The sequence below is a fragment of the Conger conger genome, chromosome 9 (genome assembly GCF_963514075.1).
Source record: "Conger conger chromosome 9, fConCon1.1, whole genome shotgun sequence".
Taxonomy (NCBI): domain Eukaryota; kingdom Metazoa; phylum Chordata; class Actinopteri; order Anguilliformes; family Congridae; genus Conger; species Conger conger.
This window is the reverse complement of record NC_083768.1, coordinates 52603250-52619966: the sequence shown is the minus strand read 5'-3', so window position 1 is coordinate 52619966 and position 16717 is coordinate 52603250. Positions and strand designations below refer to the sequence as shown.

The following is a 16717-nucleotide window of genomic DNA, read 5'->3' as shown; positions in this document are numbered from 1 at the left end:
TTTCTGTTAATTTCTTTGCATCCAACTTCAATATTTTCCACCAAAACAGTCATCTGAGTAATTTCAACGTGCACACTTGCGCCGCGTATGGGCTGAGAAGACAGTTGAAGGAACCAACAGGAGAATAATGGGCATTCTGTGAATTCTGACAGGAATTCTTCCCTATCTCTCAGGTTTGTTTGATCTGGATGTGGCTTGCACAACTTACGTTCGGCGAGGATCTGAATGGTCGCGAGGGCAGTCCATTCAAAGACATACAGTTGGAGCTGTTTTATTAATGATTCATTATTCATGTTTGTCCTTGGTTTCAAAGAAGATGAATTTACTATTTGCTTTTCATCTGTTAAATTAAAACAGCCACTCGCCCGTAATTCGAGACAAGGCGTGAATTTCCAGCCACTGGTGTTTTTTGAGAGGCTCTCCGCGTATGATACCTGCTCGATCTAATTCACTGTAGGAACATCGCATCTGATCACTGACCCCCCACGGCGATCATCCAGTAAGTTCCAGTTTTCAGATCTTATGTTGATTTGTCCCTTAACTCTTTAAAGTCATATCTAGTCGCTAAATCTGCAACGTGAAAGCCATTACTTTATGAGTTTAACCAGATTATTAAACAGCTTTATGGCGTTGCTTCGGATTTTCACAGTTTAATTTCAGTTTGTGCAAAACGGGGCTTTTGCTTCCTAAGCCCTGCATACATATGGATGAAACGGCGGCGAACAGGTTGGTACTTACTGCCAGAAACTTCGAAAAAGATGTAGCCTACAATGACACTTCCTGCCACGTCTTCTTTCTCCTGGACCTGATTTGTCTTACAAACTCCGGGGGATGCCGCTGGTAAAAGCTGAAACAACTACATCAAAAACAAACCGACACATATTACACACAAAATAAAGATAACCTGAAATAGTTATCTTTTGCGTCTATTCATTATACCGCACCATTGACTGTTTATAACGAGAAACGTGGGAAATATCGTTTCTGGTTGTTGATGGCACTACGCACCGAGAGGACTTGGTTTGGGCAGGTCTTGCGCAGAGTCTCTCGGCTGCAGGGCACCTGGTCCCGGCGATCGAGCAGTCTCTTGTGTCTCTCTTCTAACCAAGAACAGGATACGGGAACCTGTTACAGGGACCTTAACCGTCCCCATTGCTCCGGCATTCATCGTACCCATCATCACCAAAACCACAATACCTGCCCCCCTGGTTCCAATCGCTGCCAGAGCTTTCCTAACTGCTGCGCCTTCTTGGACAATCCGAGGGGACATGAACCCCTCACTCACCGGTTCCTGGTGGCCATGAAGCGGCAGAACGTGCGGACCCTGTCCCTGATTATCTGCACGTTCACCTATCTCCTGGTCGGGGCGGCGGTGTTCGATGCTCTGGAATCGGATTTCGAAATGCGGGAGAAAGAGCAGCTTGAGGCCGAGGAAAAGCGATTACAAGGGAAATACAACATAAGCGATGAAGACTACAGCAAACTGGAGACTATTATTATGGAGGCCGAGCCCCACAGAGCCGGGGTCCAGTGGAAATTTGCAGGCTCATTTTACTTTGCAATTACAGTCATCACCACTATAGGTAAGTTTGCTGTCAAAGTTTGCTTGCCTTGAGTTGCGCGATTGTTGCATACTTTTCACGTGAGTTACAAATAACTTTTCATGCTTAAATTATAATGAAATGATTAAATCATAGCCCACTCAACCATGTATGGACCTTTTGCTGCAGCCGAAACCAATGTGCAGCGTAGAGGACAAGTGGATACTTGATGTGCAACACGTACCAAGCTCACATACTGTCTTGGGTACTACCGTTTTTTCCTTTGTTTGACGTAGCCTATATTGTGTATTCCAAGAAGGTAGAGCACTAATAAAATAGTCCAAAAATGGCAAAGGATGTTAGAAAACACAATAGTCAATCATCATGCATTGTCACTTCTTGATTATATTTTTGCCCGTGAATAATCAGAACAAATAGCCCGCATCAAAAGTTCATTTGTATCCATATAGAAATAGTTTAGATGTAAATTGTTACGTGGCATTTTTAAGGGGTAGTGCATCTGATAGGATCTTAAGATAGCATCTTAAGGACACAAGACGATGTTCTCAGATTCATGAAACCATATTCAAACCTTTTATTCTAAAATAATACATATTTCTGCATTAGAATATCTAGATACAAAAGTTAATTAAGAAATTGACTGTTCATTGTATGTTTTATTCTGCAAACCTATCCTCAAAGCAGACCTGCTTTATTATAGCCTGGCTTGCAAGAAAGAAAAAAAAAATAACAGTCGACTTTCTCTCTTGTTACTATCATTTACATACTGTTAAAACAAAAAACACCATAATCCAGTTGCATTTTATAGGTTCTTACATTCTGTCAGTCTATAACTTGTAGGCCTAAGTGATCTGCACGGTCGTGTGCATGATATGTCCTATTCGCCTCTACCAAGCGAACTGCGTGGTGCTGAAGAACAGCTCCAGTTGTTTTCGACGAGGACCACATGTGGTTGCGAATGAAGTCCAGAAAGCCTGTAACATAATTGCTATCATGAGGTAGTTCACATAACTGGTTCGCACGAGGACACAAAGTATCAAACTGACAAACAACGATGGAACACTGCAGACAACCAAGCGTTAAATGGCAACCTGGAATCTAAAATCTAGACATGAATAGCTTTTATTATAAATACGCCCACTTCATCTAATCGCTGATATTTCTACATAATATTTGAATGATTCGACTACTTTAGGTTAATTCAAACGAATCTACAGCGGCTGATTTTGCAAAGATACTTCAAAGAAACTTAATTTTATACATTGAATGCCCACAGGTGTTCTTTATAAAACTTCCAATTCACTTGATCGGCTTCCCGTTCAAAATGCACCATATGCACAATAGGCCTACGTCAATTTAAAACGTTTTTATCATTGCAGTTACAATTAGCTATCCCATAGGCTATTTAACCATTTGACTGGGCAGCACATCTAACTTTTAAACTGGACGTAGTTTTTTTTTTTTTAATCTTTTTTTTTCGTATAGCATATAACTTTTCAATCAACAAGTTAATATATAAACAATATGTTTGCAAGTTACTCTAATGTTCACATACTACTTGTGCTTTGGATTAATTTTGAAATGAGAGTAAACGAGAATTTCCCATCGTGCTGTCCATTTTTGCGTACAATTAACTTGATAGTATTGTACAGGATTTGATCAGTGTGTAGCCAAATAGCTTGTTTACTTATGGAGGATTTGCCATTTACTTTTGGAGAAAGTGATGATTATCAATGATTTAAATGGATGCAAAATGACACGAATTATGTCACTGAACATTTAATATGATTACTGCAGTCTAGCAAATGTGTGATAGTGGTGGAGAGGGTGGGGAGAGGACGTAATACAGGCATTCCCTTTTTTCAGCGAATTGTCAACAGTTTTCTTCGATTGCTCTTGAAGACGGCCATCTGCGGATGATGTCATGCTACTTGGCGATGTTAGACTGTAATTCTAATTCGATGAGTCAAGGCCATACCACGTAGTTCTACGAATGTTTAATTTAAGATTACAGATGCTGAGGCGAGGAAGCAACTGCAGCATTCGCAACAGTTTTTACAAACTGGCACACCACTACACCTCTAAAATTAAATATTCGTTTTATAATTATCACAGAAGAACAGCGTTCCGTATTCCGTAATTTCTCAATATTACCGAATTACTAAAGACATATAACATGTTTGGCGTTATGGCAAATTTAAAACTATAGTAGTTCTATATGACAGGACTAACATTCACTCACTGAACCACTGAAGCAACAAGTCTTAGTGTTTGTGCGTTGACCATGAAAAGACAATAAAACAGTTCGCAGTTAACTATAGTTACTTTTTCTTCTTATTTTGATTGATTTCGATTTTGTTCTGATCTGAACCGAAGTAAATAACGTTTATTTTGTTAGGCTGAAAGGCGTTTAGAATTAGAAGACGAATGCTTAGTCTGCGACACACCATCATGCCTTCTCCATCTTTAACTTTACGCGTTTTAACTCCCTATCACGAACACAGTCTTATCACAATGGTGGCGGACGTTATATGCAAATATTTCCTGACCACGGCGTACATTAATGATAGTCTATAGATACAACAGCCTAATACAACGCAAATGTATAGATTTTTGTTTCTGTTGGTAGTTGTTTTTGTTTATACGTCGCACCATCACTATTTCGCTGGCATCTTCTCTGCTATATTATTTATTATTATGATCATTTTACCTCGTGCGGCAACTTCGTGATCTGTGCGAAGAACGCAGAAGGATGCTCTCAGCAGGCCTATTCGAAGCGGAGAGAAGGGGGGCTCGTGTATCGACTATAGTGCTCTGTTGTATCTCGATTTCGAAGGACAAAAACATGGGCTTAACCACCGAGGCTCAGGTATTTGAAACAATGAATAGCCTGTTCCATAATCAATAGCAAATACACTAACCCACCCACCCACAAATTAGCAAGCGTACTCTTGCAGTACATTGAGTTGGGTTGCATAGAAATGTCGTCGAGCGTTGCAGGACTTTACATGGTATTTGAGGTAAAGAATCGCTGGACACAATCTCTCATAGGTCAATTTATGAGAATGCCATTTAATGTTTGGTCGTCAATTCTACATGGTTATTAATTAGAACTTGAGCCTAGAACATAAGTTTTGGTATCTGGCACTGTTGGGCCTTTTGTATTATCGCTATACTACACACAGACAATTCCTTCGTGAAAAGTCATTGCACTTCACTAATTGTACAAATCATACCAAATAACATTTAATAATTGTTTCAATGATATAGTACATGCAACATTTTTGTGGTGCTGCATGGTTGCAGGTCTGACATCTGGCTAGAAAGCTACTGTCATATACTTAGCTCAAATAAATTCATAAAATGCCAAGCAATACAAATTGATTAAATGTTCTACAAAAGTATCATCTGAGGATAATAGCGAAGGATCATGCTAAAGATTGTTGGCCTAGGCAGACAAATGATTCAGTGACATTTCAGACTAGCTCCAGTGTAAACCTGTAACAAACACAAAGCTTAATTTGGGATGATATTATTTTCCCTTGCTGTCTCATGGGATTTCTATGAATGAACAGGTGGTGTTCTTTTCAGGCCAGTCCACTAAAATATCTGTTGGTCACAGTAGATTGCTGGGACAGGTACTCTAGCTTTTTGTCCTGAAAACCCTGGGAAATTAGAAATTTGGTTTAACTTCTAAACAGTAGATTAAAGAGGTAAAAATTTATTTACAGCTGCTTGACAATCTATTGTCATGTAATCATAAGCAAGTGACCTTGTACGTTGCTAACAGGTATTCTTACCCAGAAAAAGACATACTTTCAGATACAAAGTATTTCTGTTTATTGACTGTACAGTTGTCATCAATGCTGAACTGTCTAACCCATGCCAGAAGCCAAATACCTTTATTTCACTACATTTTTTAAATCCATGAATTGGATTTTTTAATTATTCTCCTTTGTAAATGACTCTATAAACTCAGGGCAGTGCAGATGCAGCATAACATATGCACCACTTCTTCTATACATACTTCTATCCACCAGCTGAGCTACGCAGGACGACACTTCTTAGTCACCTCATTGTCCATTGCCGATTGTATTTGGATAGTGGTACAATTTCTGTTCCTTTGGAGCTGTGGAGCTGAGGTTACATTGCAGACTGCCATCTGTAATTTGAGGGTATTTACAGCCATATCGGATGATCGATGTAGGAATTACATCCGATTTTATACACAGTCCCCCCATTTTAGGTGACCAAAAGTAATTGGACAGATGGACTCTCAGTTGTTTCTGAGTCGCATCCTAATTTCAGGTATAAGAAAGCGTTGAATATTTAGTCTTGATTCTAATTGTCTTTGGAATATCTCATTGGTGATGGTCACAATGAGAACCAGAGTTGTGCCAATGAATGTGAAGAAGCCATTATGAGCCTGAGAAATAAGAAAAAAGCATTCAGAGACATAGGCAAGACAAATAGCCTGACAAAAAAAAATGTTTGGAACATCATTAAGTTTGGAGCACCAGTGTAAGTGTACCAGCACCTGTGGCATCCACATGTACCACCATGATTCACAGATGAGGCTTTGGTTCTTGGGCAGGTAGCGGAGTAGCCTGCACACTTTGCTCTTGCCATCACCCTGATACAAGTCAATCTGGTTCTCATCTGTCCAGAAGACCTTTTTCCAGAACTCTGCAGGCTCCTTTAAGCACTACTTAGCAAACTGCAACCTGGCCCCCCTGTTTTTGCTGCGGTTTGCACCTTGCTGTGTAGCCTCTGTAGATCTGTTTGTGAAGTCTTCTGCAGGCAGTAGTCACTGGCACTGGCTGAGAAGCCAACTGTCCATAACCATGTAGAAAAATGGATGTAATTCCTATATGCATCACCCAACATGTAAGTACCCTCAAATTAAAAGCGAGTGTCTGCACTTTAACCTGATGTCCAATGTACTGGATCATAGAACCAAAAAGAAAAGAAATTGTACTATTGTCCAAATGCATACAGATTGCAATGCAATCCTCCCTCTCTTGGCTATGGGCAATTATTAGTTGATCTGCGGAACTCTCACCAGCAGTGGGTGCTGGCACAGTTTGGGTCTGATTGCAAACCCTGTACCCTGCACCAAGGACTTGTGCCCCAGTTCACTCACTTAACATATAGAAGACAGCAGTGACAAAAAATAGAGCATTTCTGCCATGCTCTAGAGGTTTATTGTTATCGCTCAGATAATTGTGATGTAGCCTACTTTTGCTGTTTCTCTGTATTTTTGATTCAGGAATTCTTACTGGTTGCTAGCGAATTAATGTGCTACTTTTTACTTTTCCTGTCAAAATAAGCTTTGTTTGCTTGTCAAAACTCAAGATAAAGTTATAACCACTAGTACCAATGCTGCTGCTGCTACTACCACTGCTGCTGCTACTACTACTAATACTGCTGTTACTACTACTACTACTGAGGTCGCTACTACTACTGCTGCTGATTCTACTAGTAGGCTACCACTAAATATAAGCACAAGAAATTGAAGTTAAAATATTTGCTGTCAAGTCCTTTGATTCTCGGTTTTTGAAGGCATAGAATAAGACAAATGTACACATGAAACATGCTTTCTTCTGTTATCACTGCCTTGTGTTATATGTGTACATTTGAAAGGAAATGGGTGTTGAATTGAACTGCAGTACAGCATCAGGTAGAAGCTGAAACTCTATATGGGCTTTAAAGGGAGAAAAGTGCTATCTTGCTGATAAGCTTCTGTTCTAGCAGTGAATGACAGATAATGAGTCTAAATTTACCTTGCCTTTATGAGTTAAACATTATATGGGACATTATGGTTATAGTTTATCTAACACGCACCTGCTTGTAATAATAGATACCATATAAAGTAGAAACTCATATAGATATGTTTCTATACTGTACAATATGTTCCATTTTAACACGGTTGTTGGTGACACTGCAGTGGAACATTGATTTAAGCAGTTTAGCAGTACAAGTTGGTCTCATCGCATCACATTGTACACAGTGAAGTCACATTGTGTCATCTATTACCTTCTGAGCTCAGCCCACGGTCCTTAAATAGCCTCCGCTAGTCTTGGTGGAGAATTAATGGCCTGTACATCTCGTGACTAATCATTCTGGGATTTAACCTGCTGCCCCTACTCATGAGGACAAAGTACAAACAGTTACGGCCCTACGAGGCACTGCCTCTTTTAATTTTTTCCCCCTATCCATAATTCCCTGAGGTCCAATCGTGAGGCTCTGAGCGTGTGTCAAACCCTTTCCGTTATCATTAAATTCAAACGCGATCTTCGCTGAAAGCTTTGCCCACACGCCAGCTACATAACCCACAGGTCCGTGCATCTGCCTGCGTATATTTCCAAAGCCAGAATATGTATTTGATGTCTGCTTATAGCTCACAGAATCCCTGTGCTCAAACATACTGTGTATCAACAAGCTTTCATGATGTGACCTCAGCAGATCTGTGTGGGCTGGTACTCAGACATTAGAAACGGTGAAGCCCTTAAAACATTCAACTGACCATCTGTGATGACTGGACAAATAGACCGAAATATGCAAATAGGGAGAGGGGCTCCGCATGTCGTTGCCTGTTATTACAGTCAGGGACCCTCTCTCCTGGTTGAGTTCAATATGGCATCCCATTTGAAGGTAAAGCTATACTATACTAGAGCTTCAACCAGGAAAGCAGTTGAAATATGAGAAACTACCCATAAAGAGGTTGCATTACACTGAGTCTACTTCAAAGTCTTAATGCTATACACAAGCCCACCAAGCCCAGTTCTTCTTGCCGGATGGCAGATTTGTGCAACTAGCGATGATGCATATTACATTAATTGGAATCACGCATATTATTTAAGCTATATTTTATGTTTTTATATTTTATATTTTTGACACAATCTTTTGGCTTGACAATTACAAAGAATACAATTGAAAAGCTATACTTGGATTAATTCATAATATAGAAACAGTAGAAATTTTAACGAAAATAATTGGGCATGAAACTACAGGTCCTAAATGATTAATCTCTGTTGTGTCCACTGGAGACGTTTCATTTTCTGTGTGAGAAAACAGACATTTCCCATTTAAACCACTCCTTTTTATCTCTGCTGAGTCACCCTGTATTCAGGTTATGCGACTAGACTGTGGCATTTAGTATTCATAAAGATGATGAGTAGAAGAAAGTACTGGTGAGAAAAAGAGGTGTCTAGGTTATGTGCTTGCGGTGGTAGGCTTTGAAGTGACATTCTTGAAATAATAATCTATGTGAGTGACAAGCCAATGATTGAAAAACTAGCACAAAAATAGAGAGAGCGAAAATAGCCATGTGACCTAGGAAGCGGAAAAAATGGCTATATTTCTGCTAAAAAAAGAGGCATTGTATATTTTGATCGTGTCTGCAGCACTAAATTCACACTTGCACTGACCAGGTTGCCAAGCATTTGATATCCACCCCTTTCACTGATTAATTGCTCTCCCTGTTTTCCAGGTCTGGGGTTTGTGCTTTTCTGGGCAACCCTGCAAAACCCTTGCCAAATGCCAGAAAACAATGCTTGCTTTTGGATATGCCCTTAACTTTTTTCTGTTTTCCTCTGGCATCATAGTGTCCTTGAGCACCTTTGCATATGTACCGGGGCAGCCTGTAGCCTAGTGGCCAAGGGACATGACTGGGACTTGGAAGGTTAGTGGCTGAAGTCCTGTTGTAGCCACAATTAGATCCGCGTTGCTCCATGGGAGATTATGCCCTGCTTAGTCTAATCAACTGTAAGTTGTTTTGAAAGCTAAGTAATTGCAGTTTCTTTGCTTCAACACTAGACATCTCAATTCAAACTGGGCTCAATAATCTGTTAGCTCAAGCCAAATTAATTCTGGATTTCCACTGTAAATAAGATGTGCAGCACATTGCGTAAAATTAACTTGTCCATGTTTCCTTTCTTCCACCTGTCTAGTAGTCAGACTATATTTGAGGCTTATAGATTGCGGATGTTGTTTGAATTTTTATTTCATGGTCCCACATTGTGGAAAATGACATTTCCCTTGCTATGCGCCTTGGAGTTGAAGGTGCTGAACACTGAAAGTATCAAAACGCACAGCCCTGCTTAAATCCACTCTGTCCGTATGAAGGAAATGTTCTCTTGTAGCAGGAACAAATCCAATCGCTCGGTATCACTGAGCCTTACAGCCTTAAAGTCACTAAAATGGCCTGTTCTTGGAACATCTGGATAGGGATTGTTTTTGGTACTAAAAACCACACAAACATCTTCTTATGGATACCAGTACCTAAAATAAAACACTGGAAAGGTATAAAATATCTTAGACACGCTGAGTAAGGGGTCTACAGGAGAAAATGAAATATTTAGATCATAAAGGTGTTTGCCGTTTGTAGCAAAAGAGGTAGGCCAAGGAAAAATAACATCCTACTCTTCTGAAGAACGTACAATACAAACTTTTTTTGGTTCTGCTTTCTTTTGATGGAGTGACCACAAATGTTATCTTAATGGATTGTGGTTTCCATTCCAGAAAATGCACTCAGGCAGTTTGCACTTGAGTGCAAACTAGCATCCGATTCATTGTATGTGAAATGGGTGTGGTTAGTCAAAGCATCACCGTGCATTGTAAACTCCAATGGGTGGGCTTAGTCTGTAGGCCCATGCACTGTAAACAGATATTTAAATATTTTCTGAAAGCCAAATGTACTTTGGCTCTGATGGGAGCCAAGAACCTCCCATGGAAACAGTGCTACTGTTTGTGTTGCGCCGAGAAAGTGTCTTGCTATTGTGTGGTGAAGTGGCGGGGGGTTGGGGGGAGAGGCTGGGGTGCCATGCCTCTGTGCCACGTGTCATAGATCCTCCAGACCAAAGATTGAACTCTTTGCACCCGTCACTTGACTCCTGCCTGTGAATCACCACCTCACCATGTTTTTTTTCTTTTTTGCCATCTGTCACGGCCCGCATTATGAGTGTCTTCTTGTTCTTAATGCATTCTTCTGTCACTTGTTTGCTCTGCTTTTACCCAGGAACAAGGGGTTATTTTTAGGAGTTTCCCTGGGCTGTACTGCCACTGAACTTTTATTACAGGTCCTCCTATTAACCTTTGTGTACCAAAAACGTCTGGTAGCCAGAGCTGCTGCAAGGAACCATTAGAAAAAGGAAATACACTATAAATCTCTTTTTCTGAATAATACAATCATTAAGGCTGCTGCCATAGCATTAGCAAGAAAATGTAACAAATGCTAATGTGCCAGGGGTTAGGGTTTGAGAGCTGTGTATTCATCAATAATGCCTCTCTGAAGAGAGCCAAATACACTCCAGTGTAGCGGGCTCTCAGAGTAATGTACCACTATTGACATTTGTCTTTTGGCCAGCCTGATCGCGGTGAGAACACAGAGGGGGTTGTGGTGATTGCGGGTGGAATCGCTGTTACTGGAAGTACCAGACTGTAAGAGTAGCATTATGAGCCAGAATGGTGGCCGGGTGGCTCTCTCTGAGAGCCTGATGGCCCTCGGCCCCCTGTAAGACATGTGCCCATGGGAGACTCAGCTGTGCAGAGAGTGTTCGAATGAGGCCCAGTGGGCCCCGGAGTGCCAGCAGCTCTGGGGGCCTGCCAGGTAAAGATGGATTTTTATTTTGTCAGGTAACATCCTTGGTGCCTTATCCGGCTGGCAGGCTCCCTCTGCTGATGATTGACAGCTCTCTGTGGATGTAGCATTCGGCAACCCTCTCTCTCTCTCTCTCTCTCCAATCCTCTGCACAGACTGTAATCCTGAATGGATTGATTTTGAGGCGAGTTCAGCACAGACAGATTTGGCAGCGCAGTTGTTTCTTTCTCTTTTTTTTTCTTTAGGGACAGAATCTGCGGTACAATTACAACCAATCTCTCCTGAGGAAGGGGTACCCTGTGAAAACAAAGGGGGATCCCAGCCTCTAGGATTATTTCGATTGCTTGGATCATGAACAGCATGTCCAGAGACCAGGTGCCCAGAAATCAAACTGTATGCGGAGAAGCATCCAATGAGGGATCGGGGACAGGGAGGTGTGGTCCTTCACAAACCAATCACAGCCTCATAAAATGCAGGCTCTCTCGCAAAATCTTGTCTTTAACTTTTCACAACCTGTGACTTGGTTCTTAGTTTTTTTGCATTGCCACAGCTGAGGAGTGAAGCAGGCCTCATGAAAAGCGGAGGTTTCATCAGAGATGTGTGATCTGGACAGTGAAACCTGGAGGAACACTGTCAGGGATATTTGTTTTGGAAGAGGGGGCGTGAAGTTCAGTCAATATTATTTCACCCAGCTCCAAGTCAATTAGTCTCATTGTTTCTGGCAGGCAGGTTACAACAATTTGCTGAGTGGAAAGATGATCACAGAAGCTGTGTCAAGATTAATTTAGATAATGACATGTATATAATAATAATAATAATAATAATAATAATAATAATAATAATAATAATAATAATAATTATTATTATTATTATTATTATTATAATACCTTTATTTTATATAGAGCTTTTCATGGAACCCAAAGACACTTTACATAGTAAAAAGACATAATCGAACAAAGAATAAAAAAATAAGGAATATGTTTTCAATGCATTCATATTCTTCCCGACCATATGGAGCTCACATTATCCTCCTTAAAAGACCAAATTACAAGTAACGCATTGCAAAGTCTCGATTGAAATGCAAGGGATGCATTTCAATAACAAAATCATTCTGTAGTCTGGGATTAAAGGCAGATTTGCTTAATGAATTATTTTCATGATGCTAATGCTGTTCTTGCAATTCAGGGGGATTGCAATTCCTTTGCATGGTTTAATGAAACTGCCTGATCATCGGTGATAAATTAGCTAATGCTTTGTAATACATGCAACATACATACCTATGTTATTAAACTGTAATCACACAGCTTCCTGTGTGTAACTACTACAAGTACAAGGCATATTTTCTGCTTTATGTTTTTACAATTTTAACCTGGAAAGTCAGATCCTAAACGGATCCCAAGCACCATCCATAAATCCCTGAACCATAAACACTACACGGTAAAATGTTGAATTACATTACATTATTGGCATTTGGCAGACGCTCTTATCCAGAGCGACGTACAGTTGATTAGACTAAGTAGGAGACAATCCTCCCCTGGAGCAATGCAGGGTTAGGGGCTGTGCGGATCTTACTGTGGCTACAGTCCCAGTCACTTACCTTAACCACTACGCTACAGGCCGCCCCTGAACTACAGTGTACACATGGTCCCTATTGGACTCCGATATATAAACTGTTAGAGTTGAATTAACACTGGATACATTTTCTGTGTACTCTTTAAGTCTGTACTCACACACAATGCCTGTGTATGTGTATTGTACTTATTAATTCAGTATCTATTAGCAACACACTTTAGCAGAATCAGGTGTGCGAAATTAGGGTTGAAATGTTGAAATGAAAACCTACAGGATGGTAGTCTAGATTGGCAGGAACAGGGTTGGGCAGTCCTTAAATCATTTAGGTTTTTACAAATAGTGAAACATAACTGGCTAAGTATTAAGGGCCAGATGTTCTAAGGCTTTTGCAATGATTTTCAGACGCACATATGACACGGTCTGCCCAGGAAACATGCGTTGTTCGTATCAAACTGACACACGGGGCTGGAACCTCAGCATGCATGCCATCTAGGTGAGTAATACATACGTAAAGGGCGGGGATATTATAAATGTAGCTAATTATGTATTCCGCTGAATTTACTAACGTTCGCGCAATTAACAAGAGTCAATTTCTGCATGAAATTTCTCTGCCTCTATAGAGCATGCTTAAACCAAGGTGCATGTGAGACCGAGACAGAGCGGTGTAGGCTCTGAAGATGCACTGAATCGCTCTATTTCAACTCCCAGAGCAAGAAATCATAAAACAGATTATGAACAGAATCATTTTTTTTATTTTTACTCTCAAACATGAACTGAGTCCATCAGTCCAATGGGAAAATATTGTTTTTGAGCAAAAATATAGTATTCACTAGGGGGCGACTTCATATCAATTGGTGACAGCTTGAAAGCTGGCCCCCTGTGCCACACCCATGGGGCACTGCACCATCCATCAAGGCCCCACCACACTCTGTTTCTAGCACCAATGTAACAGCAGTGATCTCAAACCCGAATCTGTACTAACCACTACACTATAGATCAATTAGCGGGGCGGCCTGTAGCGTAGCGGTTAAGGTAAATGACTGGGACACACAAGTTTGGTGATTCTAATCCCCGTGTAGCCACAATGAAATCCGCACAGCTGTTGGGCCCTTGAACAAAGGCCCTTAACCCTGCATTGCTCCAAGGGAGTATTGTCTGCTTAGTCTAATCAACTGTACATCGCTCTGGATAAGAGCATCTTTGAAATGCCAATAATGTAATGTAATGAATTCACCATTGGCTGCCATTTGGGTGGACCTCAACCCCACAATATTTTCACAGACTAAAACCCCTAGAAAAATGTATGAACAATTTCACCAATCAAAAAATTTGTTTAACATCAGTTTCAATCAAACAACTTGGTTTACGTAAGTCAATTTTCATGCTAAATATCACTGTATTCTAGATTACAAAAAATTCACACAATCTTTAAAAATCTACAGCAACATACAGCTCTCACAGCAAAGTACTCTTCATAATACAGTCATATTGCTGTTAAAACTCCTAACAGTGTATGTTTGACAATAAATGTTTTCGTTTTCGCTTTCCTGGGTTATACAAGACATTAGCTACCTTCTTCAGCACACAGTTACAGCATGTCTGTTCAGTTAGTGGTAACTTCTGATGCATCAAAATGTTGGTTTTAACCATAAAAATTCCCCGATTTTTAAATGATGTTTCTCTGCCTTTGAAATGTTTTTGGAACTTAAATTAATTATTGATTTGCCATTGTTGGTAAATGTGTGTATGTGAGGCTGCTGAGAATGGTGAGTGAATGCAGTTTTTGTTTGTTGTGTGTGCGTTTTGAAAGAGAGTATGGTTGCGGAGAAAAGCTGGTAGTACAAGGGCGTTTCTTCAGTGTGATAAAGGAACCAAATGCCTCAGGACTGGTTTTTGCAGCGGGAACCATTTTTTATTTTTTTATTTTTTTGTGTCCCCGGTATGGGTTGGGGCCAGTTTGATCTATAACAGGGGAGTATTGGTACCCTTGTATTCTTCCAGAGGTGTCAGATGTTCCCCCTGTTGCTTATTTCATACTTTATTTAGGCATATGGGGATGGGATATGAGATGGGGGGGGGTGGGGGGCGCCTACCCGAGCCCCCGCCCCCAGGCGGGCGAGGCGGCGCCCACCGCGGCGCCCGGACGGCGAACCCCCAGGCCCCGCAGCGGGAACCAGTTGAGTCGTTAAGTTAGGTGTTACTCAGAGGTTGCTGACAAGTGAACAGTGCAGCTACAGCTAACAAGCTATAATAAGCATCCCTGGCCCTGGAATCAAAAAGGAAGAGTGGATTGGAGACAGAAGCAGGAACAAGCACTGTGAAAAGAATACCAATTTTAGCTGATTTATGTCGTCTGTGAAGTTCTAAAATGCATTTTATTGTTTTCGCTGTTAAAAAGGAGCACTCTGGCCTTGCAGTTTAAGATTATGTTCCACCGAAAACACATTTTTGGTCTTCCAGATCATACTTCAATTATCATGAGGCATGGACTTGAAAATATAAATTCTGAATAATAATACAATTTAAAAAATTGAACATTTTTGTGGCAGTCTATAATCTGAATAGTACAATATTGTTATAATTCTTTCAGATTCTAAATAATACATGATTTAAGCCATTTTTTAATCACCGGTACCCTATCCAAGCGGTCTTTCTTCTAGAAATGTCAGATTTTCCCGGGAATTTTCATTATTATAATCCGTTTTTCACATTTTCCATCCATTACATTACATTATTGGCATTTGGCAGACACTCTTATCCGGAGTGACGTACAGTTGATTACACTAAGCAGGAGACAATCCTCCCCTGGAGCAATGTAGGGTTAAGGGCCTTGCTCAAGGGCCCAATGGCTGTGCGGATATTATTGTGGCTACATCAGGATTAGAACCACTGACCTTGCGTGTCCCAGTCATTTACCTTAACCACTACGCTACAGATTTAGATTCAGTTTGATATTGCAAAACTAATAATAATTGGAATTATTTCCTTTAAAAAATTAAATAAGTAATGACCACTTAATTGTTGAATTAAAGACTAAATCTCGGTTTACAGTGCAGAATATAAAAGTTGAGTATTGGCAGTTCTAGTCAAAATGTTATCCTTTTTCATGTTCTCCACTTTATTGTATTTTATTGCACTGAGCTACTGTGATAACAGGGAATTGGGCCCTTTGGCCAATGATTGTCAAATCAGCAATCTAAATACAGGTACGATATAATATATCGATTATTTAAGCTAATGTTGTAATTGCGTTTATGAGGTCCATAAACCCTTGGCATTCCAGGGCAAAACTGCCATTGTTTACTACTGATTTAATGGTAGTCATGCCATGAAACAAGTTTTAATGATGCATTCTTCTGTATCTACTGAACGTATTACATTAATTTATATTATATAAAATGTTCTTTTACCTTTCCCAATCCACTCATCACAGTTTCTTTAAAATGCAAAGGGTCCTCCATGCAGTGGTTCACATTGACAGAAAAAGTGTGTAGTAATGTATGTATTAATAATACATAAAACAATGCAGTTATTACTTTTAAATATTGATCTACTGTATGTCCTTTAAATATGCATTATGCAGTAAATGTCAGTAATAAATTATCCAGGATTAAAAAGTAGTGAAGTTAGATGTGATGGTCTCTGCAGCTTTTTAACTGTGTGCAGAAAGTGAAAAGATTGCAGAAAGTGAATTAGTTCAGCAGATCTATCTATTGTCATCTTGTTATGAAATGCATTCAATGTGACTTTCAATTGCATTAAATACATTTAGAATTGGAATTCAGAGCACAGTGAATTCAATGTTTTCTGATTTAAAAAAAATCAACATAATCTTGCCTGAAGATTGAATGCATTTACTGCAACAGGATGTATACTACACAGTTTGTACATATTGACATTATTTAGCATCACAGACTTTCCCACATGGATTTCGATTGTCTCCTTTTTTAAACATTTAAAAGCCTCCACTACACAAAGGGAC

The 16717-nt window shown here is 40.0% G+C and overlaps 1 protein-coding gene and 1 long non-coding RNA gene across 2 annotated transcripts in view; one reads left to right on the top strand and one right to left on the bottom strand.

Annotated features, from left to right (window-relative positions):
• The window catches only part of LOC133137351 (uncharacterized), a 33045-nt gene extending 31440 nt beyond the window's left edge, over nt 1-1605 (bottom strand). Inside the window, exons 1-2 of the long non-coding RNA XR_009709595.1 lie at nt 1009-1605; nt 739-856 (exon numbers count right to left, since the gene is read on the bottom strand). This is a non-coding gene — a long non-coding RNA (uncharacterized LOC133137351). The remainder of the gene's footprint in view (nt 1-738; nt 857-1008) is intronic.
• Nucleotides 584-16717, top strand: part of kcnk9 (potassium channel, subfamily K, member 9) — a 68255-nt gene continuing 52121 nt past the window's right edge. Inside the window, exon 1 of the mRNA XM_061255577.1 lies at nt 584-1583. Coding sequence (XP_061111561.1) covers nt 995-1583 — 589 coding nt within the window. The 5' untranslated portion in view covers nt 584-994. The remainder of the gene's footprint in view (nt 1584-16717) is intronic.